The sequence below is a fragment of the Cucumis sativus genome, unplaced genomic scaffold (assembly GCF_000004075.3).
Source record: "Cucumis sativus cultivar 9930 unplaced genomic scaffold, Cucumber_9930_V3 scaffold63, whole genome shotgun sequence".
In the NCBI taxonomy this organism is placed as follows: Eukaryota; Viridiplantae; Streptophyta; class Magnoliopsida; order Cucurbitales; family Cucurbitaceae; genus Cucumis; species Cucumis sativus.
The window spans coordinates 198,225-225,202 of record NW_022279557.1 but is presented as its reverse complement, the minus strand read 5'-3'; the positions used below and the strand labels follow the sequence as shown (position 1 = coordinate 225,202).

General features: G+C 33.7%; 1 protein-coding gene and 3 long non-coding RNA genes across 5 annotated transcripts; 3 read left to right on the top strand and 1 right to left on the bottom strand.

Annotated features, from left to right (window-relative positions):
• Positions 1–4,246: 4,246 nt before the first annotated feature.
• Positions 4,247–4,849, top strand: LOC116406069. The gene is made up of 2 exons (XR_004219137.1): positions 4,247–4,627; positions 4,780–4,849. It is a non-coding gene; the product is annotated as an uncharacterized LOC116406069 (long non-coding RNA).
• Positions 4,850–5,076: 227 nt separating this feature from the next.
• LOC116406068 lies at positions 5,077–6,009 on the top strand. The gene is made up of 3 exons (XR_004219136.1): positions 5,077–5,148; positions 5,350–5,405; positions 5,959–6,009. It is a non-coding gene; the product is annotated as an uncharacterized LOC116406068 (long non-coding RNA).
• A 6,496-nt stretch (positions 6,010–12,505) lies between these two features.
• On the top strand, positions 12,506–22,263 carry LOC116406065. Of its 2 annotated transcripts, XR_004219133.1 has the most exons (4): positions 12,506–12,862; positions 21,404–21,490; positions 21,731–21,844; positions 21,935–22,263. XR_004219133.1 is itself a non-coding variant. In XM_031889777.1 (3 exons), the coding sequence occupies exons 1-3, from the start codon at positions 12,833–12,835 to the stop codon at positions 22,172–22,174; spliced, it is 357 nt and encodes a 118-aa protein (XP_031745637.1). In that variant the 5' UTR covers positions 12,506–12,832; the 3' UTR covers positions 22,175–22,263. The 2 variants fall into 2 exon arrangements, 1 of the variants encoding a protein (XP_031745637.1); XM_031889777.1 differs by lacking the exon at positions 21,731–21,844.
• LOC116406066 lies at positions 19,379–20,543 on the bottom strand. The gene is made up of 3 exons (XR_004219134.1): positions 20,349–20,543; positions 20,223–20,269; positions 19,379–19,433 (listed from the first exon to the last, which is right to left on the bottom strand). It is a non-coding gene; the product is annotated as an uncharacterized LOC116406066 (long non-coding RNA).
• Positions 22,264–26,978: the final 4,715 nt, after the last annotated feature.

Sequence of the window (26,978 nt, the reverse complement as noted above, 5' to 3'; positions counted from 1 at the left end):
ACCATGAAATAGTCACTTTTAAGTTATAACACCGTTAACTTTGAAAAACTTACCTTTTCATTGATAGATATGAAATATAACTTAATCTTAATACTGAGCTAACTATAAGCTTCTGTTCTCACCAGCATGCTTGTTTAAGGCGTTGTTTATCTATGGCCACATGCCCAAATACCCCAAATCACCTTTTCTTTATGTCTTGTATTTAGTTTAGTCTATTGCTTTCCTTTTTACGTCATAGACCTAGGGTGTGAGGTGTCACACATTTTCATTTGCAAACCTGTCAAAGCTCAAAAAGTCTAAACTGTAGTATAGGAGAGACCCAATAGTTGAATCCCCAACCATATCTTATCATATTCTTTATAATCAAATTTTTATTTGCAATTGAAAGTCTTCAACGCTTTCTTTAATGATGTTTTTAATGATATTCTCTCTCACATGTTTTAAAACAATTTTTTCATGAACGGGAAGGGAGGTTATATCATATCGTGAGTTTGTTCGTGATTTTCGGATTTTACATGACTGACTTATTGACTGAGCAAAACAAGTGTTCTACAATTGTCCGTTCCATGTTTGAAAGATTGCGATTGTGGCACGTAGAGTGTCACAAGTATGCTTGTCCAAGGCATTATTTGCCTATGGCCGCGTGCTCGAATATCCTCAAACCACTTTATCTTTATGCTTTGTACTTAGTTTAGTCAACTGCTTTCCTTTTGTTGTCACCGACCTAAGGTGCGTCATTTCGCAATTTTCATATGCAAGGTTGTCAATGCTAAAAAAGTTTAAGATGTATTGTAGGGGAGGCATGGTAGTTGAATCCCCAACTAAGCCCTATTGTGATTTTTGCAAATCTAAGCTTTCTTTGCAATTGACAATATTCAATTTTTTCTTCAATGATGTTATCGATGTTTTTCTTTATCTGTCACGTTTTATAAAACCAATTTCTCTCAAAAGATGAAGCGAGGCTACATCGTACCACGAATTTGTCCGCAACTTTCAAATTTCACAAGGTTGCCTTGTTCATCAATTTAGAACAAGTGTTGCACAACCGCCTGTCCCGTATTTGAAAAGTTGCATTTTGTGACAATGGTATTAAAGCTTTGTTATCTCCTTGGCTAAGCGAGATGCAATTATGTCGACAATGAAACAACTATCAAAGTTGCAATCTGAGCGACTGACTGAGATTGAAGAGGCATTCTTGGATATGAAAGAATTGCCAAACGAAGTAAGATTTCTCCAGACCCAACTTGAGATGTTTAAAGAAAAAGTAAGAGAAATAGACGCATTGAATGCCTAAATAGACAAACTACCCATAAATGAATTGGCGCTGAGGGTTGATTCGTTAGAACATAAAACCACCAAAGTAGGTAGTTTTGAACGTGGAAGTAGCTCTTCAAGTTCTATCGCACAAATGGAAGAGCGTGTCGAAGAGTTTGACTTTTGACAAGCTCCAACATAATCAGTTATATTTCAAGAAAGAGAAAAGTGTTTTTGCTAAATAGCGTATCAATTTTTTGGGTCACATCATCGAATGTAGAAAGATTTGAATGGACAAACATAAGTTGTGAGCTTTTAAGGAGTGGAGAGCCCCACTTCCGTGAAAGAGTTACGTTTCATCCTTCAATATATTCTAAAATAGGGTTCACCTACTATCCTCTAGACTCAATACCGAGAGAAAGAAATAGATGGAAAAATAAATGGGCTTGGTAATTTTTTTTCTATGTAAATAAGAAAAAGAAATCCAATTTGGTACAAGAGCCCAAATTCAATAGCCAACCCATCAAATGAGGTCAATGGCCTATTTATAAGGATTTTCCATGCAAAATTGCATGTCCATGGAATACTAAAGCCCAACAACTCAAAGCTCTATTTCTAATATGAAATTTGATGGCTATAACACATATACTTGTCAGTTTCTCTCTCTTATCCCAATTCGAACAATTCGACTTATACCATCACACTGTTTTAAGTTTATTCCATATGAGCTAGCAAGGGAACCTAATGGACCTATATATCATGAACTCCAATGATTCAAGATTAATTGACTAAATTCTTATAGACTGAGTTAATCAACATTCGTTAACTAACGGGTCATTCATGTATGTACTGGAACGATTCAAAATCACCTCGTTTGTACTAACTACAAAGCGGGCGGCATCCACAGTTTCTCTAAAAAAATATGGGTTACTACAACGTCACCACGATGTACAATTTTCCTGATAAGATGGTACTTACGTTCGATATGTTTTCCCCGTTTACGGCTTTTAGGTTCTCTTGAATTTGCAACTGCACCACTGTTGTGACAGTATAAATTGATTGATAGATGCATATTTGGAACGACTTCCAGATCTGTCAAGAATTTTCTTAGCCATAATGCTTCTGTTGTTGCTTCAAAAGTTGCTACGTATTCTACCTCCATTGTGGAATCAATTATACAAGTTTGTTTTATGCTTCTCCAAACTACTACCCTTCTATTTAGAGTGAATACTAATCCTGATATAGACTTTCTAGCATCTTTATCAGTTTGAAAATCATAATGAGTGTATCCAGTAAGGATTAAATCTTTTGTACCATACACGAGAATGTAGTGTTTTGTTCTTCAAAGATATTTTAGAACATTCTTAACGGTTGTCCAGTGATCACGTCCAAGATTGGACTGATACCTACTGACCATCCCTACTAAGTAGCAAATGTCAGATCTAGTACACAACATTGCATATATCAAACTTCCAACAGCGGAAGCATAAGAAATTTTTCTCATATCCTCAATTTCTTGAGGAGTCTTAGGACATTGTTCCTTTGACAAATGAATTCCATAGATGTATAATAGCATACCCTTTTTGGAATTCTACATTTTATATCTAGACAACATTTTGTCTATATAAGATATTTGAGACATGGCTAGTGTTTTGTTTTTGCAGTTCTGTACAATTTGGATCTTAAGAACATATTGTGCATTTCACAGAACTTTCATTTGAAATTGCATAGCTAGCCATTTCTTGATATTAGTATGAAATCCTATGTCCTTTTCCAATAAGTAGAATATCATCTACATAAAAGACTAAGAATACTACAATGGAATTGGCGACCTTTTTTGTAAACATAAGGTTCGTCAACCTTTTGTATCAAAGCCATAAGATTTGATCATAGTATCAAATCTTATATTCCAGGATCTAGATGTTTGTTTTAATCCATAAATGGATTTTTGAATCTTACAAACCTTTTGTTCTTGATCTTGATCTATAAACCCCTCTAATTGAGTAATATAGATACTCTTCTTCAAGATTTTCATTCCAAAAAAGTTGTCTTGACATCCATCTGCCAAATTTCATAATCATAAAACATGGCGATGCATAAGACTATTCTAATTGACTTTAGCATGGCAACGATAGAGAAAGTTTCTTCATAGTCTATGTTAGAAAGAGACATGCGCAGTGGAAAAATGGACTACAAAATTACCCTAATTGCACCTATTTAACTTGCAACCCTAAATTAAAAGAATTAGGGTTTAGGAAATATTATACCTTTGTATCTATTCGAATATGAACGTCTATACCTCTCACAAAATTCCAAAAGTTTTTGAAACCAAAATGGTCACCTTAAACTTACACTACTACAAAAACAGGCTTTCTTGATTTGTAGTTTTAATTACTTGTAAAAAAACGTCAAGAAAGCGGTGATTCAAAGAAAAAACGTCAAGAATTTCTATGAAAAGGCAGAGATATGCCAATCTTCAACTTTCTTGACGTTTTTAAACGTCAAGTAATATTTATTTATCCTTGACGTTTTAAAAACGTCAAGTAATATCTATTAAATTCTTGAAGTTTTAAAACGTCAAGTATTTTTATAAATTCGACATTCTTGACATTTTCTAAACATCAAGAGAGCGGTTGTTCTTGACGTTTAAAAACGTCAAGTTCGATTAAATAAAAAAAAAGGAAACACGCGTTAATAATTAGGTGAGAATTAATCCTTTTGCCTAGAAATTAAAACGCATCTTCTTCTTCTTCACGCCTAAGCATTTTCGAAATCTCCACCTTCACATTGTCGTCGCGCTTGAGTTTTTGAAATCTCCAACTGAAATCACCGTTCTTGAAGTTGGGGAAGCCCTATCCCACACCCATTCTTGACGTGATTCGAAATTGGTCTTCACACTCGTTCGAAATCACCATTCGAAATCGCCACCGAAGATTAATTCCATCTCTTCACACTCAATCTCCGTCTGCCATCCACCGTGCTTCAAGGCTCCTTCGAAAATGTCATCCATCGTCGCTTCTCTATACGAAAACTCCATCCTTCTTTATTTAGAGATTAGAAATTAATTCTCATTCACGTATGAAGATATCTTGATTTGTGATTTGAACCTTTTGTATTTGTATAGAAGCGACGTATTGCTCATGGTGCTTTGGGTTTTTTTGGGTTAGAAATTTGAACCTCACGCATGAAGAGGTTAGAAATTAATTCCTCTTCCCTCTTCACGTATAAAGTTGGGGAAAGTCCATATATCACATGGTGCTTTGGGTTCTCCTTACAAATCCAATGGAGTTGATGATTGATATGAGAAGATACAGATTGATAGAAGGAGATATGGCTTATAAGGGACCGTATTTTCCCTACTGTCACACAGTAGGTGAGTAATGTACTATTAACCTCTACTTCCTATTTCTCTTGGCTTATACGGTTGTATTATGGTTGAGAATGGTCGTCCATCTTACTGCTTGATGTTGTTTGAAAACAAAAGACTAACCATTTTAAACCAAAATTTGTCCCGAATATGCACAGATGACCGTGAGGGATACTCTAAACTCTGCACTTGATGAAGAAATGTCTGTTGATCAAAAAAAAAAAAAAATTTATGAGAGAAGAGGTGAGGGAGAATGAACACAAACCCATTTATGTTTGTATATTATATGATTTGTCTACACTTATGATTAATTTCAAACATTTTGATGCAGGTCGGAGAATATCAGGAGACTTATAAGTTAGGTAGGTGGAAGAGATGATCTCTACTTCACATGATATTTGAATTTCTTATTCATTTAATTGTACATTTTAACAATTTTTGGCTTTTTTATTCCCTTCAATTAGATAAACAAAAGGCTTTTGGAGAAATATGGTTCTGAGAGGGTTCTTGATACCCCAATCACAGAGGTTGTTTCTTAACCCAGAAACATTGTTTTCGTCAATTTTATTGAACTACATTGTTATTTCATCATTGTAGAGAGCTGGTATTTGTATCCAAAATTTCTCCATTCTATTGGAATTTTTTTATATTTTTGCAATTTATTATTCAATCAATCACTTCCCTCTTTGTTCATGCTAATAAAAATCTAGCTACTTTTGAAATTACAGGAGGTAAAATGCAGAACATTTGTTAACCAAGTCACTTATTTCGGACTAAAAAAAAGGTAACAACCAATTTGTTAACCATGTTTGCACTTTCAATATTGTTTAATTTTTTTGTGTTACACTTTCATATTAACTATAGTTGCAAAAATAGGTAACAAGAAATTTATTTTTTTTAGAAATTAAAACAACAATGGTTGGATATCCATTGTGATTTATGCATATTTTTTGTATTGGCTTTTTGTTTGATTGTGTTGAAAGAAAGTTATAGTTCAAAGTGTTAGAGGCTTGGCCACCTTAGATTTGCAATTCCATTATGTCTTACTCTTTCGTGCATTATAATTATAAGTGTGTAGAAAAACATGTGGTGTTTGTTTAATTATACAATGTACTTACTTTCCCCTCATGTGTGCATTATAAGTATTTTCTGGCTTACTAATAACTTCATTGAAATTCTAGTTAATTTATTTATGATCTATCGCTAAACAATTACACAAGCTGAAGTGAATGAATAAATGTGCAAACACAAAATCTACTATGATGTTGAGTTGAATAGTGATGGTTGGATTTCTATTATGCTATGTTATATTAATTATCATAAAAAAAAATTTCAAGCTGCGAGAACCGGTGACTTAGAGCTTTTTCGTCGCGACTTGGAGCTTTCTCAACGTAGGATGAAGGTATTGGCATGCTTCTCTAAAAAAACTTTCCAAAAAGATGTTGTGTGACTTTGGAAAATAAAATTACAAATGGGGTCGTTTTTAAACAAATTAGATATATCGAGTTATGTTTCTTTAATTTTTTTCCTTTTTTCACATATTATCAATCACATCTTACTTTTTTCTTTTTTCTTTGGAACCCTGCAAAAATAACAAAAACATTTATAATCATATGACTCATGTCACTACATTTTCTAAATTTTAAAAGTAGTAAATTTAAAAGTTGATAACCCTATGATTATCGTTTGATAGTCATCTAATATCACTAATTTTGTCATATTCGTAATATCCAAATAAGGTTTCTTGGTGAGTCTAGAGTCGAACGTGAGGACTTATACTAAAAATATATTTATATTTTGAAATGATCTTAAGGTTATTAATAACATACGCCTAAGAACCATAGCGGTATTATCTTCTATAGATAAGGTCCACTATAGATAAGGTCCACTTGTCTTCCTAACTTCATAAGGCTGCCAAAAGAGTTAGGCATAATCACATCCACACATTTACCCTTCTCCGGAACATAAACCAACTCTCTTTTCTTCCTAATAACGAGTAATTGCATCCCGATTACCTACCTCCTTTTCCTTAATATGCCTAATGGGGGAGCTATTAGTCTTACTTTCCTCCAACTATTTAAAGTCTAACACCACATCCACAAGACACAATTGTCCATTCCTCCTCTTTGTTTGAAACCACCTTGCTCACATCATCCTCTCGATGAACTTTGTTTTCCACAATCTTAGGACACTTACCACTAGAATGCCCAAAAGACCGACATAAATTACACCTTCAAGGCTTCCACTAATAATTCAGAGTCATAACGAAATCCTCTCCCCTAAGGTGAATTGTAAATTCAGCAAGCATAGGAGAGTCCACATTTGATTCAACACATACTCAAGCATGTGACAACCTTCGCCTTTCCTTAGTAGCTAGATCTAAAGATAGAGGTTTTCCTATAGCACTAGCCACAACAGTCAATCTGACATCTGTCCACAACTCCATTGGAATCCTACCTAGTTTAATCCATATAGAAAGATAATAAAAAAACAAAGGATTTAGGGACAATACCTGGAGTCCATTTACGAAGGAGCATACTTTTGCAAGCAAGATGTCGCGATCAACGAGATAGGATCCATTCAACAAGTTTTGGGCATCTGAATTGGAAACAGATGAGTCCGTTCTCAAGAATTGTAATCGTTGGCATTTTAATTTTATCAACAATAACAACGAGCTAAACAAAATCCTCTATCCAGAACGCACTAATGAAAACTAAAATGTAAAATAAGTACGAAGTAATTAATTAAAACAGAAGACAAAAGAAACCCAAAGTAAGTTGACAAAATGCCCACAATAAGCTTCAAGAGGAGTGAGAGGGAACACCAAGAGAAACATGAATAGCCTTGCTAACTTTTCACTACTAGCCAACTACATATTTTTTTACAATACGTGTTAGGGAAATCTTTCCCTTTGCAAAACATACCAATATATAATCAATCATTTGCTCCTTATGGGAAAATACAGAAGCCCTATACATGTCTGTTTCAAGCCTGTGTTGAACAACTTTTAATTCCCTAAGATAAGGAGATTTATCTGAAGGTTCAAGAATAATGACATGTCCTCAACTAACCCACCATTTCGCAACAGGGAACCAGTTTGATCGTTAGGGGACAACTTTTGATAATAAGCGCACAACCATGCCCCAATTCCAATGTTGCCCAAAAGTAAAGGCCTTTCTTCACACTGCTCCATAAAAAAAAGTTCGGCTTTCACATAAAGATCTTATTTCTTTTTTATTGCTCCAAGAGATCTAATAGATCTATTTTCACCACACAAATCCCTTTTGTTATCATGGAAAATGTGTTGGTTGTGCTCAAACCAAATCTCTGCTAGCAACACTTTTATCAAATTAACCCATATTTTTTTTTTTAAAAAAAAAGGATATGAGTCTCACTATTATTAATATTGAAAAATGAAGAGACAAAGCTCAATGTAATGAGGATTATACAAAGAGCAATAGGACAGAGGATCAACAGACGCACCTGGACATCTCAATTAGGTTGACACCCCTTAGCGCCCTCATCACATCCAAAAAGCGACAACAGAAGATCAAAACCAAAAGACACAAATAGAAGGCTTTTTTTGTGTTTGTTTTGCCTTTGGACATTACTCCTTTGTTATGGGTTTTAGCTTGGTTGGATATGATGAGGGTGTTATGGGGTGTCAACCTAGTTGAGATGCCAAGGTGCACCCCCTGATCCATGGTTACATGTTCATTGTATAACTCTCTTGTACTCTGAGTTTTTGTCTAATTATTATTATTATTTTAATATTAATAAAGAGGTTGTCTCCTTTTCAAAAAAAAAAAAAGAAAAAAAAACAAAACAAAACAAAAGCCCAATGAGTGATTGTTTTATAAAACATCGTTTTGAAATATTAAGTATTTAACAATTAACTCTTAACATAAATGAAATCAAAAATTCAAACAACTTATCTCAAACTTTCCCTTTCAGTTGCTATACCTAGAATCGTCGAGACGAAAAACAATAAACTAGGCATAGAAGCCCTATCCCGTGATACGATACTTACGAGATGAAACTCTAGGCATCAATTGTGCCCTATCTCGTTATAACTACAATGAGATGGAAAACTAGGCATTCGTACAGGGTCTCGTCCCTTGAGATGGGAAACTAAGCATCTTTAAAAGTCTTCATCTCTTATCTAATACCAATGATGGAAAGCTAGGTATTTACTGAATATCCAAATCAAATGACCTCTATGCACAAGAAATCTCTCCCGAAGGGTTGCTATATATCTTAGAATATTTTAGGTATAGACTAAAACATGCTAATATTATTTTCAAGCTTAAACATTTTGAAAACTTAGCACAATCATGATTGCTTATAATTTTCATTAGTAAATTCATCAATAAAAACATGTTTACCAAAATGTTTCTAAATGCATGCTTTGGAAATACTTTATAAGTCAGTATCCTCAAATATTCAAACATCAAAGCATGCTTGAAACATTTGATAGTAAATTCATGTTTAGAAATCAACTTTAAACTCATTTTTGTCACTTATAGAGAGTAGCTTGGACCCTTGGCTTATAAACTTGTTCGATCTCCTTCAGATCTAAAATAATGAAAAATAATGGGAAATAATTCCATTTAATTCCCATTGATCATAAAAATATCAAAACTTTGCTTAAAATTTCCAAAACCCACAAAAACAGCCGAAAGACATTAGCTTGCGTACAAAATATTGTGGCAGAAGTTGGCAGGCGCGTAGGGCTTGCCTTGCCATGTCTCGTTCTAACCTCATGTGCAGCGTGTCACAATCACAACTTTTCAAACACGGAACAGACTATTGTGCGGCACTTGTTGTAACTCGATGAACACGTCAGTTGTATGAAATTCGATACGATGTAGCCTCCCTACAAGTTTTAAGAGAAATTGGTTTTATTAAACATGAGAGAGAAAGGAAAGCATTGGAAACATCGTTAAAAAAACTTTGAAGACTGTCCATTGCAAAGAGAGCTTAAATTGCAAAGAGTACCTCTGTGATGAGATTGGTTTGTGGAACCAATTGGGATGGGAAAAGTTTAGAGATATTTGAGAGAAACTCTTTTCTTTTTGCAAAGAGCAATAGCGTTAGCCTTATTTTTTTTTTTTATTAATTCATTTTTTTAAGAAAATTGTTTTGTTCTAGATATTATAACTCTCTTTCCTTCTAGGAATAGAAAATGAAGTAGAAGAGAACCATGAGATTCTATTAATTTACAAAAATTAAATTAATATATATTTCAAATCTATTGATTAATTAAACATTAATCAATTAGTTAATAATTAATGAAATCGAATTTAATTAAATAATATTAAACTAAACTATTAATTAATTCTCCAATTAACTAATAACACTAAATTATTTATCTTATATTTAACTTAAATTAAATTTGAATCATATTCAAATATAAGTTTCTCTCAATAATTTTAATATGAATCCAATTCACATTAAATTAATATTTGAACTCATTTAAATATTTTATCTCTCATAAATTAATTTTGAATCATCCCCAAAGTTAAATTTATATAGTAAAGTTTGATAAACTTTATATTATAATGTATCACTATACATTATACTAATTCCCAAGTTAAATTTAAACATTTTAAATTACAACCAATACAAATAAATCTCATTACCCTTTACGAGCTAGGAAAAGGACCTAATGGACCTACAGATCAGAAGCTACAACGATCTAAGATTAATTGGCTAAACTCATTAACCACATTAATCAATATTCGTTAGCTGTGTGTACACTCCACTAAAGACTCACAACTGAACTCTTCTCACTAAAAATATATTTCTATGTCCACGGATATAGACCAATAATAGTAAGTTAGTCCTTCACAAGTGTTTGTATCACCAGTTGGATCAATTTACCGCTTTACCCCTATGTTACCTCTAATCCTTAAAAACCAGTGCTCCTCTAATGAACAACTTGTTTATGGTCCTACTAATAAACAAAAACCCCTCTCATGTCATCGAGAGGGTACGGGCCCTTTGTTCAAGTTTTGGAGACACCATTTAAGCTAACATTCATCTACTTACCCTAAAGTAGGAAATGAGTGAATTCCATTTTGTGCAATTATAATCCCAACTCCACACTCAGTCTTGTCCCCAAAATCACTACTACAAAAACAGGCTCTCTTGATGGTTGTAGTTTTCCTTTCTTGACGTTTTTGAGAAAAAACGTCAAGAAAGATGTGATTTCAAATAAAAAAACGTCAAGAATTTTTATGAAAGGCCAATTTTCAACTTTCTTGACGTTTTTTGTGCAATTAAACATCAAGTAAGATGTATTTTTTCTTGACGTTTTTTAAACGTCAATAATATATAGTTTTCCTCGATGTTTTAAAAACGTCAAGAAATTTATAAAAAATTCTTAACGTTTTTAAAATGTCGAGATAATTCTAAAAAGTTCTTGACATTTTTACAAACATCAAGAAATTTATAAAAAATTCTTGACGTTTTTAAAACGTCAAGATAATTCTAAAAGATCATTGATGTTTTTACAAACTTCAAGAAATTTTAATTTGTTTTTGACGTTTTAAAAACGTCAAGAAATTTCTAAAAAATTATTGTTTTAATATTCTTTTACAAAACACAGCGTTTCAATTAGATCACTTCCCCTTTTCTTAATTAAACCTAATTCGCCGCGACTTTGTCCCTTCTCCACCCAAAATCAAAAGTGTCATTCACCTAACCTTCCCTTCACGTTCATCTGTGCATTCATCTGCGTTCATTGCCGAAAAAGACTTCCCTTCGCGTTCATCAGCATTCACCTTCATTCATTTGCGTTCATCGTCTGTCACCGTTCGTCTACTTTGCGTTCCCTTCACCTTCGTTGATTTGTCCATCTGTTCACCGTTCGAAATGCGTAAACACATTCTCTGTTCGAAAACGAGTAAACACGTTCACCGTCCTTCTGTCACATTCCACTTTCGCTAAACTCTATTCGTTTCCAAATCCTTCATGTTACTCATTCGTTGTCCCTCAAATTGTCGTCCTTCTCTACGAAAACGTCGTCCTTCTTTTGAGTCTTCATTCCCTTTATGTCATCCTTCTGTATTTAGAGGTTATACTTCATTCCCCTAAAACTTCCATTGGGTTCCATATTTCAAGAATTTGAAATTTTTATAGGATATTGCTAGAAATTAAGTCAATTATGTTTGCTCCCAAACTACCTCCTGACTATGCTGTCTGGTTAGGAGAAATAAAGTCTTTGTCATATTTCAAGGTAGTGTATGTTAACCAACACTTAGTGCATTTTTGTGTTTATGAGCTTATTTTAGTTAATATGTTTTTGTAGGAAAAATATGATGTCAATATGGCATATTATACGATGAAATTGTAGTCGTTTAACACAAAATTTTGAGGTTCTTTTTCAACTAATTATGCTTTATCTAATATATATTTCCAAATCTTAAAGAAGAACTTTTGATTTCATTGGAGTTTATCATTACAGGCATTACTATATTGGCTGCCTCTCAGTGGGCTATAGGTTTTCCAATGGTCATTTGAGACTGGTTGATAATAGCAAAAGTTAGAGCTTGAGAAGAAGGAGCGAAGAAAGTAGTGAAGACAAAAGAAGAAAGAAGCTGAGTGAAAAACGAAAATTGACAAGGTAGAGATGTGACAATAACAAACCCTTGATAATTAAAAAAGGATGGTGCCAAGAAAATTTAAATACAAAAAAAATGAAGGTTCTTGCAAGTGTATTGAGTGAATGGGAGAAAGAAAGGATAAAAAAGGTAGAAAGAGAGAAAGAGAAGTCAAGGGTAGAGATACATAGCTTTGTATATAGAAACTTTATGTTTATACTCCATTATACGTTGTGGAGAATATAAATCCTGATATGTTTGATTCAATTTGAATGATGCAATTATTTATTTTTCTGCAATAATTCTACTTCTAGAACCTAAATTTTGAAAGCCTACTAATTTTTCAGAATTAATTCGAGACCCCACTTTTTCTCCCCTTCCTACCTACGGTTACTTTTTGCTTAAACTTTAAAAGTTGTTTGAAAATTTTTGCTGAAACTTGTAAAATTTGTTTGAAGTTCGTATATCTCTCACATATTGCAAGGTTTCTTAATTATTTTATTGAATTTCCTACATAAATGCATTCAAATATGAGTTGACATTATTGGAAAAGATCCGTCATCCTAAAGTAGTTCAGTTTTTTGGTGTCGTTACTCAGAATTTGCCTATGGTGATTGTTTCTGAATACCATCCGAAGGTATGGATACATTTTCTTACCCTTTATTTTATTCTAATGAAAATTATTTCATCATGTTTCATTCCAAGCATTTCATTACATATTTTGTTCATATATGATGAATGGTGATTAGTTTTTGTATCAACTTATTCCCTCTTCCATGTGTATTTCATCTTCCAGGGTGATATATATCAATATATTCCCTCTTCAATTGATTCTTGTTTTTACTCTTGGCTTATAGGTTGCTACATGATCGTATATTAGGAGCAAAATTGTGCAATTAGTTTATAGTTAGGGAGATTTCAATAGTAAAAAGCAAAGAGAGTAAATGGTAACAAAATCATGTTGTTCACATGAAATGATAAAATAATCATTACACATTTACAAGAACAGTAAATAAATTATGTGATTTTCGTGAGAAAAATGAAGAAGAAATACTTCTAACAAAAGTGAATATAAATTAAAGGAGAATATAAAACTGTTGAAAATATTTATTTTCAATAATTCGAAGTTCTTTGGCTATATATAATGGAAGAGAGCCTTTCCAAGGTGTGATGCCTGGCGTCAACAACGACGCGCTTAGCACAGATACAGAACCAAACACCATCTTCTGGTGTTTGTTTGTGCAAAAGCCTCGAGTGGCTATGGTCTTCTTCTTCTGTGAGGGAAATGGTTGAAGTGGCTAGACTATTTCAATTACTATGTGAGAGGTGGCTGAATTTTATTGGACCTCTCTTCTTGGGCTTACTTTTTACAATTGTTTAACAATCTCTCTCCGAATATACCTTCGTCCCCTTAGTTGCTTCCCACTTTGGTAAAATTGCCCAAGCTTTATGTGTACATTGCAAGAGATAGAGGAGCAAGGCAAAATAAGGTTATTGGAACAAGGCGAAAGTTATCATTTCGTGACACAAATTGAGTTTTCTTGACAAAATTTTCGCATTGTTAATGAATGATATAAATTATGTGTCATTAAAAATTACCCTAATAAAAAATCAATGTTTTCCTTCAATCATACGCTTTTTGATTTAAAACAAATAATTCGAAGCTTTCATCCCAGTGAACAACAACCGAAAAAAACCTTACTTCATCCCACATCGTCGTTGTCTTTAGCTCTCTCGCAAATGCTCTCTGGCGACGTTCCCCCCTCTCTCGCAAATACTCTTCACGACTTTTCCTCTCTCTCGAAATTAAGCTCTTCACCCACCGTTTGAAGGAACTCACCAAATTTGCAAGTAATTGAAGAATTCGTGGTCCATGAGATCGATTAAGTCCATTATGAGTTAGTTTGATTAGATTATGTCACATATACATGTATTACAATTAAGGGACACTTGCGAAAATGGCAAAATAAGTTATAATAATTAAGTCCATAGAACACATACTTTATTATTTGAGAAAATGACAAAAACAAAGACCAACTCACACATCAAGAGGTAAAATGTCACAAATGCCCTTGTTATTGATGTACATTTGATACACCTTATACACGTCTGATACACCTAATACCCCTTGATACACTTGATACTTCTTACTGATACACTTGATACATTTGATAGATACAATTCATGCACTCGGTACTCATTGATACACTCGATACTTTTTGATACACACCTGAAACATCTTCATACACATAATACTTCTCGTTACACTTGATTCTTCTTGATACACTTGATACCCCTGAGGCCTTGATACACTTGATTAGTTTGATACACTTAAAGACTTCACTTATAAGTTTGATACACTTGATACACCACTAATAAACTTGTTATACTTCATTGGTACACTTAACAAATTTGATATGTTTGATGTACATGCACTACAAGAAATTTACCCTTTGTCGATGACAAATATCGTCAGTAAATCTTCAAAAACTAATCGACTTTTCATTTGCCAACGAAATTAAGCTGTCAACACACACTGTCACGTAGGTCTGTCGGAAGATCCTCTATCGATGGCAAAAAATAAACTGTCAGCAAAAATAGGAACTATCGATGAAATTGAACCATCAGTGTGCGTGTGTGTGCGCTCGTGTGTGTGTGTGCGCTCACGTGTGCGCATGTCCACGTGTGCTTGGGTGTGTGTATGCGCACATACATGTGTACGTGAGTAGGTGAGTGCGTGTGCATTTGTGTGCGTGCGGTTTGGTGTGTGCGTGTACGTTCGTGTGTTGTGTGTGCGTGTGTGCACGTGTGTGTGTGGGTGCGTGTATGAGTGCACGCGCGTGCAAGTGTATGTATGTGTATGCGCGTGTGATTGTGTGTGAATAAGTTGATATTTTTTAATGTTGAGTTTCTCCCAATTTTAAAACAATAATTTAATTATCTTGATATTCAAGCCATTAATATTATTGTGAGATAAAGATAGTGAATAAGTTGATATTTTTTAATTTTGAAATTCAATTAAAGTTATTTTGATACAAAATCTATTGCTGAGATTATCAAATTCTGAAAAATAATAATTTTGCTATTTTGAAATTCAAATTCAATTAGGTTATTTTGAAATTAGTAAGATTAAATAAAGTTAAAGTCTTGAATCCATTAGTTGAGTCCCGAGATATTAAGAAAAAAGTATGATATGAGTTTATGTATCTTTTTCAGGTAAAAAATAATTAAAAGCTGATAAATGCATAATATAAATTAATTACAACATAGAAAAAAAATAATTTTAGTTGGAGACTGTGGATATTTTGGTATTTTATAAAATATTATGCACGTGCAAAAAATGTATTTGCTAAAATTAAAAAAAAAATAGTTTTGTCATTTTTCAAAATGACCCATAAAAATGTTGCTATATCTCTTATGACAGAGTGTATATCTACTGGTTCATATTCGACCTGTTTGTTGCTAATATAATTGGATAAAATCGCATTATATTGAAATAATTACACGAATGACACTTTTAAGCCAATATTGATAGAAATTATAGTTTAATTAATGTTATTAAGTCAAATGAACATGGTTTAAAAGTCCTTCTAAACACAATTAATGTAGTTGTTTTTTAATTTTAACTCATTTATACATCTTTATGCATATGTGCGTGTGTACGTGTGCGCGTTTAGGTAGGTGTGCGTATGTGTATGTGCGTGCGTTCGTGCGAGTGTCCGTGTGCATGTGTGTGTGGTGTGTGCATGTTTGTATGTGTTTGTGCGTGCGTGTGTGTGCGGGGCTATTGCGTGTGTGCTTGGGTGTGTGGGTGTGCTCGCACGTGCGTGTTTGTGCGCGTGTGCGTATGTGTTTACGTGTGTGCGTTTGTGCGTACGCGTGTGTGCGTTTGTGCATGTGTGTGTGCTTGTGCGCGTGTGGATAGGTGTGTGTGTGTGCATACGTGAGCGTGTGCATGTGTGTGTGCGTGCGTTCGTGCGTTTGTGGGTGTCTGTGTGTAGGTGTGCGTGTGCGCGCGTGTGTGTAAGTGTGCATGTGTACGTGTGTGCGCAGTGCTTCTATGCTTGTGTGCAAACAAGTTAATATTTTTTAATGTTGAGTTTCTTCCAATTTTAAAATAATAATTTAATTATCTAGATATTCAAGGCATTAATGTTATTTTGAGATAAAGATAGTGAACAGGTTGATATTTTTTAATTTTGAAATTCAATTAAGGTTATTTTAATACAAAATCTATCGTTGAGACTCTCAAATTCCGAAAAATAATAATTTTGTTATTTTGAAATTCATTTTGTTATTTGAAATTCAAAATTCAATTAGGTTATTTTGAAATTAGTATGATTGAATAAGTTATTAATATCTTGAATTAGTTAGTTGAGTCTCGAGATATTTAAGAAAAATATTAGGATATGAGTTGATGCATCTATTTCAAGTAAAAGATAATTAAAAGCTGATAAATGCATAACATAAATTAATTACAAGTAGAACGAAATAATTACAGTTGAAGAATGTTGATATTTTGTATTTTATAAAATACCATGCACGTGCTAAAATTCAAAGGAAAAAGTAGTTTTTGACATTCTTTAAAATGACCCCTAAAAATGTTGTTATGTCTTTTATGACAAGAGTGTAGATCTATCTGATCCATATTCGATTTGTTTTTTTTGGTAAAATTGGATAAGACCGCATTATATTGAAATAATAAACGAATGACACTTTTAAGCCAATATTGATAGAATTATAATTTAATCAATGTTATTAAGTCAAATGAACATGGTTAAAACTCTTTCTAAACATAATTAATGTATTTGTTTTTTAACTTTAATTAATTTACACATCTTTGTGCGTGTGCATATGTGCGTGCGTCGTGCGTGTGTGGATGGGTGTATGTGCGTGCGTGTGCGTGGCGTTGTGCTTGTGTGCGAACAAGTTTTATTTTTGTTAATGTAAATTCGTTCCCCCAATTTTAAAATAATAATTCAATTATCTTGATATTCAACGCCATTAAGTATTTGAGATAAAGATAGTGTACAAGTTGATATTTTTTAATTTTGAAATTCAATTAAGTTATTTTGATACAAAATCTGTCGTTGAGATTCTCAATTTCGAAAAATAATAATTTTGTTATTTGAAATTGATATTTAATTAGGTTATTTTGAAATTAGTAAGATTGAATAAAATTAAAATCTTGAATCAATTAGTTGAGTCCCGAGATATTAAGAAAAAAGTTATGATATGGTTGATGTATCTTTTTCAGGTAAAAAAATAATTAAAAGCTAATAAATGCATAACATAATTAATTACAACGTATAAACGAAATATTACTGTTGAGAAGGTGAATATTTTGGTATTTTATAAAATATCATGCACACGTGCAAAAAATTCTATTTGCTAAAAAAAAAAAAAAGTAGTTTTGCCATTTTTCAAAATGACCCATAAACACGTTGCTATATCTTATGACAAAGAGTGTGCCTCTACTGGTACGTATTCGACTTGTTTTTTGTTCGTAAAATTGGATAAGACTGCATTTATTGATCTAATTACACTAACGACACTTTTAAACCAATATTGATAGAAATTATAATTTAATTAACGTTATTAAGTCAAATGAACATGGTTTAAAAGTCTTTCTAAACACAATTATTGTAGTTATTTTTTAATTTTAATTCATTATACATCTTTTGTGCATATGTGGTGTGTGCGTGCGTGTGCGCGAGTGCGTACGTGTGTGCGTATGCGCGTGTCCACGTGTGCGTGGGTGTGTGTGTCTATGTGTGCGTGGGTGTGAGTGTCCACGTGTGCGCGTTTGTGCGTGTGCGTGTGGGTGTGTGTGCGTATACGCGCGCGTGCGTGTGTACGTGAGTGGGGCGTGGTGCGCTTTTTGTGCTTTTCTTTGATTTTAAAATAATAATTTAATTATCTTGATATTCAAGTCATAAAATTATTTTGAGATAAGCTTATTTTAATATAAAATCTATCGTTGAGATTCTCAAATTCTAAAAAATAATAATTTTGAAATTCAATTTGGTTATTTTGAAATTCAAATTCAATTAGGTAATTTTGAAATTAGTAAGATTGAATAATGTTATTAAAATGTTGAATCAATTAGTTGAGTCCCGAGATTTTAAGAGAAAGTTATGATATGAGTTGATGTATCTATTTCAAGTAAAAAAATTAAAAGTTGATAAATACATAACATAAATTAATTACAATGTAAAAACAAAATAATTATAGTTGGAGAAGGTGAATATTTTGGTATTTTATAAAATACCATGAACGTGCAAAAAATGTTGTTTGCTAAAATTGAAAGAAAAAGTAGTTTTGCCATTTTTCAAATTGACCCCTAAAAACGTTGGATTTTTGTGTATTCCCTTGGCTTTCTTGTTCAATATTTAGTCAAATTGCAGTATACATAAAATTTGTGTTTGTTACGTCACAAGATTTCATTCACTATTTGTGTCTGTATTTTATATTTTATAGAAGAGACTCTGTTTAAGTGTTGAGCTAGTAATGGGGAGGGACTACCGTTAACCCAAATTACAAGGTTTCATGTTGCTTACTGGATCATTAATGATTCTTCTCTATCTTTGCTCATCAAGTGTGGAGTTGGAACCCCCTGAAAGTGTAGATTTAGACTCTCTACCGTTGTCAAGAGCTGTTAAGTATGCAAAAATGGCCTTGAGAAATCCTATAAACTCTCTAAACAAGAGACATTCTAGTGTAAGAAGAAATGCTCAAGTCCTTGAAGAAATTGAGGACACAACTCCAATTCCTAGCATGCTTTCTCCCTAAGACTATGCTGGTCCTAGTCGGGGAGTGGCATTTACATCCCAGAAAGACACACATGTATCACCTCGTGTTGGCACTTCCATTGCAATGCACAACTCTGACATATATTGTAACGACCTCGACTTACTAACGACCCAACTTTTCTAAGTAAGTCGAGGTCGTTAATTTTTAACAAATAAAAGACTTTGATTAATATAAAATGAAACGTAAACTAATTTAAAAACATCTTTAAGTCAGGACTGAATTTCAAACATTCAAGAAAACATAAAAACAATACTATTTACAATAAACGCTTGTAAGCAAAATTTCAATTCATCTTAAACCTCACAAGAACCCATAAGCGGAAGCAAACAACATATTTCCTATGGCATCACGCTTCCTTCCTGCCCTCGCCGGTTTGCCGCCTTTATTACCTTTGCCTGAAAATTAAACATAAGAAGGGTGAGTATTTAAATACTCAGTAAGAGACCCTCTACTGGTCCGTCAGGGAAAATAAATTGTTAACGTTCTATTGGGACACCCTGTACAGTCGCAGTCTTGTGATCCTGTAGGATACACATCTGAGTCTAACGTCCCGAGGGACGTACATATCAGTCTAGTGTTCTGCAGAAACACATATCAGTCTAATGCTCCCGAAGGTGCACAATAAATTGGTGATCCCGTGGGACACCTACAAGGTACACATCCCAATACAAGCTAACAATTTTCCCCTCATTCCATTCAATCCATCTTTCAGTTACTTCAAAACACAAGGTTCTTTCTCTCAACGTCCTAACAGTCAACTTATTTTACTTTAGTCATATGTCTGTCAATAATATACTAATACGTCAGTCAATCAAACTATACAGTCAACACACCCCTCAGTTCACCAGCACACAGTCATACTTTAGCTAACGTAAACCCAATCTAAACGAAAATCACAAGTTCACCTCAGTTCACCAGCACACAGTCATACTTTAGCTAACGTACACCCAATCTAAACGAAAATCACAAGTTCACATCTGTATCTCATACAAACACAATCTACAATCTTCGTCCTGTCCACATACACACACTTATATATATATTCCATGACAATCACGATATACATTCGACGTTAAGTCTACTTCAATTCATATGCATTCATATATATTTCAGTCAAACCACGGTATACATTCAACACACATACAGTTCACAATCACAATTGAGTCCAGTAGAAAATCCCTTACCTCAAAGTTAGGGAAGCTCCTTAATCACTAACGTCCTCGAAACAATCCTAAGCATAACAACACAAAATTCAATTACTTTCACGATACATATCCCACTTATTTTCCTCAACGTAAGTTTCAACTCACCGATATAATGGCGAACTGAACCTTCAACAATTCACAATCTGGTTGTGAATGTAAGGGAGCCTAACGTTACTCCCAACACCTCAACGCACGAATGTCGAACTCGCAGCAAAAATCCTAAGTATGGGTCGGTCAGCGGTCGGCCAAATGAGACGTGGCGGCTGGGCTTCACAGATGGAAACCGTCGCGAACAGACAGCAAATCTGAACGGTTACAGCAACTAGTCAGCCGATGTCGATAGCAGGTGGAGCGACGGTTGTGAGCAGGGAGCGTGGCGGTTACTGGTTCACGCGGCGGCCTTGGCTTCGACGGAGACAGAATCGGCGATGGAGACGGCAGATCGGCGCGCGGGACGACTGCTGCAAGGTTGCTTCGCGAACCGGAGATGGAGACGGCAGATCGGCGCGCGGGCTGCGGCTGGACTGCGGCGGAAGAAAACGGAAGAGAAAGGATCGGCGGCTGGCTGCGGCGAGAAGAAAACAGAAGGGAAAGGATCGGCGGCTGGCTGCGGCTGGGCTGCGGCGGGAAGAAAACGGAAGGGAAAGAATCGGTGGGAGTCGCGGCGCACGGCGGAAGAAGGAAATAGGGGCGGCGGTTGCTGGGCTGCGACGCAGATCTGGACTGGGCAGCGGTCATGTGGCGGCCGACGACTGCTGCGAACGGAAGAAGAAGAGGAATGGAGGTCGGTGGTTACTGGGCTGCGGACGGGGAGAAGGGGAAGGGCGCACGGGGAGGAAGGAGAAGAGAGAAAAGAAAAGAAAAAGAAAAGAAAAAGAAAAAAAAAAGAAAAGAAAGAAAAAAATATATAATAAAGAATTTTCTTTTTCTTTTCTTTTTTATTTAAATTAATATTAAAATAAAAATATATACAAATAAAAAAAATGTATATATATATATATTTTACCTTTGGATCTTTACATATATAGTGCCGACATTTCCTTCCTTAAGCTTGAAAAAAGGTGATTTGATGTCCATAAAAAATTAACTGAGCAGTTAGATATTTTCTAATACGTATCTCACGTAATTTGATGCTCATTGATACTGCATTACTATGTCAGGAACGTGTTGATGTAAAATCTTTCAGTTTTGATGGATCTTATTACAAGCTTTCAACTCTTCTTAGCACGACTTCTGACAGAACAAAGGTTTGATATATCTTAACACGATCGCATATCACATATGAACGATCGCATATCCCACCTGAAATATCGATTACCCTTGGTAAAACAACCGTTTAGATATTCTACACGATTGTTTGCTTAAGGATACACGATCATTTTGTAACTATTTTTTTTTTATTATCCTTTTTTCTTTTTATACAAGAATCAAAATCAATTGTTTGATGATATTAACAACATGTATGATGATCTTCGTGATGATTCTAGTCATCACAATCTGGACAAGAATGATGACCATCAAAATAACAAACATGTGATCATCCATGAGAATCCATATGTTCAAGAGTCACATCTTCAAGAATCTACTGTAGAAACTCAACAGTTAGTGTTTAATTCATTAGTTACTGCTTTATATTGTTTAAAATTGCTTAGATTATAAATAAAAACAATTTTTTTTTCTTTTCTGTGTAGGGAACAAAAATGAACAACGCAAATCAACATCAAGAGCAATCAGGCAGTGATATTAGCATAGATGGCAGAGATGCACATTTGATATTAACTATAAGTAATATAGCAGAAAATATGGAAGGTCATACTCAAACAGAAAAGGGACTGCTAGAAATGATTGAAAATCTTCCGTTGGTAAGCCAACCACTTCCACTTTGTGAGATGCTACCATTAACTACTGGCAAAGGTCTTGCATTAGTTTAATTGGTATGTGTGCCCTAAAGGGATAAAAGCTCTTGGCAGTGAAAGACTTTACAAAACCATTCATCAATTTTAATTTGAAAATTCCAAAATATCAGTACATTGACAATATTTAGAATCAAAGTTCTAAATAAAGAACTAAGTATGCTTTTAAATTAAAAGATACATAGAACTTACTCTTGTTGACGTCTCTGAATCTATAATCCACCGAATTGGGGACACCACCCGTTGGAGACCTTCCTATCTTCGAAGATGAGATTGGTTTGAAGAAAACAATTGGAATGAAAAAAAATTAGAGAGAAACTATGTAACACCCTCAATATCAAGGTATTTCTCTCAAGCTAAATTTTTAAATTTTAAGGAATTTGGTTGTCGTGTGGATTTAGCAGGAAGTGAAGGGGGCTTTTATAAAAAAATATACTAATACTAAAGGTTAAATAATAATAATAGAATTAATGTTATTTTAATTTAAAATATCAATTCTTTATTGATTCACGTGCAACCCCATCTCTTTCTCCTTCACTCTTCCTCTTCCCCGTGCCCACCGCCACCTGCCTCCTTAGCCATTTTATATTACTCTTGGACGTCAGCCGGCCACGTCGTCACCGATCTCTTTGTCTCCGTTGAAGTCGAAGCACTGTTCGTCGTGAGTTCGAACTCTCGGCATCGCGTCTCACCTCTGTTTTCCAGCCAAGTTGTGATTCATTCGCGCGTAGCTCCTTTGACGTTCGCGCCACCACATTCTGCTCCAGGTGACGAGGAACGTCACCGATTGACCTATCATCTCACCGGCGTTGTTACTTAGTTGAAGCAGTCGTCAACCAGACTTGAGCCTGTCGCGTCTGTCGAAGTGCCGTCGCGCGGCTCTTCACCTTCCAGTCATGGGTTGTAAGCTGAAGTTTGTTTTTCGTTTGTTGATTAGATCTGATCTATTACACGTATCGATTCTAGTTATTCGAAGTTGTTGCCCCCATTTTACTCTAATTTTTGGGATTTTTGTGGTAAGTTGTATTGGTGAGTGTGGTGGTTTTACATTGTAATTATTCTTGGGTTGTAGTTTTGGATAATTAGTTAAATTGTTAATTGATTCTTGAAGGTAGCGTTTGAGTTCTTTGGATTCACAACTAAATTGTAGATTTGTTGGAGTTCGATTCGCCAATACTTTGGTAAGCTAGAATTTACGTTGAGGAAATTAAATGAAAGAAAGTATTGAACATATTCTTATTAGGTTTCCTTCGTTCGAGAAATTTGAGTAACATTAAAGTAAGGGGTTCTATTACTACTGGACTCTTTGAAAGTTTTGAAATGTGTTGACTGTTTGGATCTCTGGACTTAGTATGGTTTACCAATATATGTAGAAGTAGATATGATGACAAATGTATATTATGCCAGACTGGTATAGAAGTAGATACGATGGATAATGTATTTGTAAACTGAGAAAGGTGTTATGTATATATATATATCTTGACTGTTTGGTGTGTTGTTATAGTATCAACTGATTTTGTGATAGATTGAATAGATTGAATGTAAGTGTGTTAAGTTGGATTGATGATATGATGGAGTAGTTTGATTATACTAGGAATGGATTGATTAAATGTTTATAACGGACTAAGGGAAACTTGTTAGCTTTGTCGATTGGGTAGTGTGCCTTGCAGGTGTCCTACGGGATCACCACCTGTTGTGCATTCTTCGAGAGCACTAGAATGACATGTGCATTCTTCGAGAGCAATAGACTGACATGTGCATTGTTCGAGAGCACTAGACTGACATGTGCTTTCTACAGAGCACTAGACTAATATTTGTGTCCTTTAGGGCATTGGACTGATTATGTGTATTCCTACATGATCACAAGACTTTTAAAGTGCAGGGCACCTCCAATAGGAAGTTAACAATTTTATTCTTCTTCTAACAGGATCAGTAGTGGGTCTCTTACTGGGTATGTTTATACTCACTCTTTTATGTTTAATCTTTTTCCGCGAAACTGCCATAGGGAAATGTCCTTCAAATTGCTTCTACTTTATATTTTTTTTATTTTGGTTTTCTTTAGTAATTTAGACTGTTTTGGGTTTCATGATTGAACGACTTTAATTAACCATTAATCAATTAGTTAATAATTAATTAAATCATATTTAATTAATATTTCATTTAAATCTTATTGAATGAATATCTCTCCAATACCTTATAGTTTTATATTAATTTAATTAAATCAAATTTAATTAAATAATATTAAACTAAACTATTAATTAATAACTAAATTAAATATTTTATATTTAACTTAAGTTAAATTCAGTTAAATTTGAATCATATTCAAATATAACTTTATCTCATAATTAATAATTTTAATATGAAACAAATCCACATTAAATTAATATTTGAACTCATTCAAATATTTTATCTCTCATAAATTAATTTTGAACTTTATCTAAAATTAAATTTATATAATAAAGTTTCATTAACATATAAACTTTATATTATAATGTATCACTATATATTATACTAATTATACTAATTTCCAAAGTAAATTTGAATATTTCAAATTAGAACCAATATAAATAAATCACATTATCATTTTGTATCATCCATTACTTTGTATTCAGTCATACTAATTGGATCAACCTAATACATAAAACAAATATAGAAAAATTAAAAAAAAAAAAAGCATGCACAAATAGAGACAAATAGACATTGATAGCTATCTATCTCTATCTATCTGAAACAAGCACACATAAATTGTTATATTTCTCTATCGGATGGACAAAAATAGCAGTCTATTTATATCTACCTGAGATACAAACATTAAAAAAAAAAAAAAAACCTTACCAATAAAATTCTTGACTTTTCATGTTATTCTAAATGCAACACGTTCTCAGCCCAAGAAGTCAAACAACTCTTCATTGTAAAAGTAGCTTTACTTCTTTCATCAAACCACTTTTGCAATACATCTCTAATTGAACTAAGCATGGTAGCTACAGGTAGTTCTCTAAGAAGAAGAAGACCTTCTAAAAAAATCAACAGTTACATGAGCAACTAATGGATGTATATTAGTTGCATCTTTAGCAAAAGATAAATACCAAGCCACATCATTGTCTTTCTTTACTGGCACCACAGTTGGACCTTGCTTTTACCAAAATCAAGTAAAACAGATAATTCTACTTATCCATCCAATTGAATCTGTTCACATATTAAATCAACTAGAGAATTAAAGCTGACTCGGACATCTACCAAAATTTCAGCAACTAAGTAATTCTCATAAATATTACATCCATTCCATTGACCTCAATAAAAAACAACAATAGGAAAAGACATTATAATCTGTAAAAAAAAAAAATTAAGTATTTAATTGTGATAGAAAGAAATAGATAGACATAGATATACATTTATTACTGAATAAAAGAATAAAATGTACAAAATGATAAATAAACACAATGCAAGAATAAGTAAACGATCGTGCAATGAAATAATATACATTAAACGATCCTATTAACCGTGATAAACGACCATTTAACAACGGTAAATGATAATATTGATTAAAATAAATTATCGTGTTGACATGGGTACACGATCATATGATATTGGTGATCGTATTGAATAGTGTAAACAATCGTCTTGTTATCGGTACACGATCGTGTTAATATTTGTAAGTGATTCTATTGATAGTGGTAACTGATCGTGTAATTCCATGTAAACTATCGTCAAAAACTTTAAACTATCGATCTTTATAATGAAGTACATAATTCTTACATTAATACTTAAAATTTGTTGTAACGACCCAACTTTTCTAACTAAGTTGAAGTCATTAATTTTGACAAAGAGACCTTGATTGACACAAAATATAGTAAAATTCACTTGAAATCATACGATCAAAGAAAACAAACTTAAGTTCGGGTCCTATTTCAAATAACCAAAACTTTAAAAGTACTATTTACAAAACAACAGTTCGTAAACTCAGTTCCATCACAAAATTTTTAAACAACCTCATGTACAAAGGAAAAACAAGAAACATAAAGCGGAAGCATTTGAAGGACATTCCCTTATGGCAATCACGTCTCCTTTTTGTCCCTCGTCGGTCTACCTCCTTTGTTACCTTTGCCTGAAATAGTTAAACATGAAAGGATGGGTATAAACATACCCAATAAGAGACTCGCTATTGGTCCCGTTAGGGGAAAAAGTAACTGTTAACTTCCTATTGGGTACCCTGCACAGTCACAATCTTGTGATCCCGTAGGATACACATAATCAGTCTAACGCCTCAAAGGACGCATAAATCAGTCTAGTGTTCCGCAGAAACACATATCAGTCTAATGCTCCCGAAGGATGCACATATCAGTCTAGTGCTATCGAAGGATGCACATATCAGGTGGTGATCCCGTAGGACACCTGCAAGGTAACTACCCAATAGAAATCTAACAATTTTCCCCTCAATCCATTCTAAACATCTTAACACTCATTCATAGTACAGTCCAGCTACTTCAACATATAATCCTTTCACTTAACACCCTAATAGTCAACCTATCTCACTTTAGCCCAATGTCCGCCAGTAACATATCAATACATCAGTCAATCAAACTATATAGTCATAACACCCCTCAATTCACCAGTACACAACCATACTTTAGTATAACATACACCCAATCTAAACGACAATCACAAGTTCACATCCACATTCCATACAAACACAATCTACAATTGTCGTCCTGTCTACATCCATACATATATATATATATATATATATATATATATATATATTCCCAGACAATCACAATATGCATTCAACATCAAGTCTACATCAATCCATGTATATATATAT

What these genes read in the sequence shown, in the direction of transcription:
- LOC116406065 (XM_031889777.1), top strand. Translation starts at nt 12,833, where the DNA reads ATGGTGATTGTTTCTGAATACCATCCGAAG. An exon ending in TTTCTGAATACCATCCGAAG is followed by an intron (nt 12,863 to 21,403) that starts GTATGGATACAT and finishes TTACTATGTCAG; the next exon opens with GAACGTGTTGATGTAAAATC. An exon ending in CGACTTCTGACAGAACAAAG is followed by an intron (nt 21,491 to 21,934) that starts GTTTGATATATC and finishes TTTTCTGTGTAG; the next exon opens with GGAACAAAAATGAACAACGC.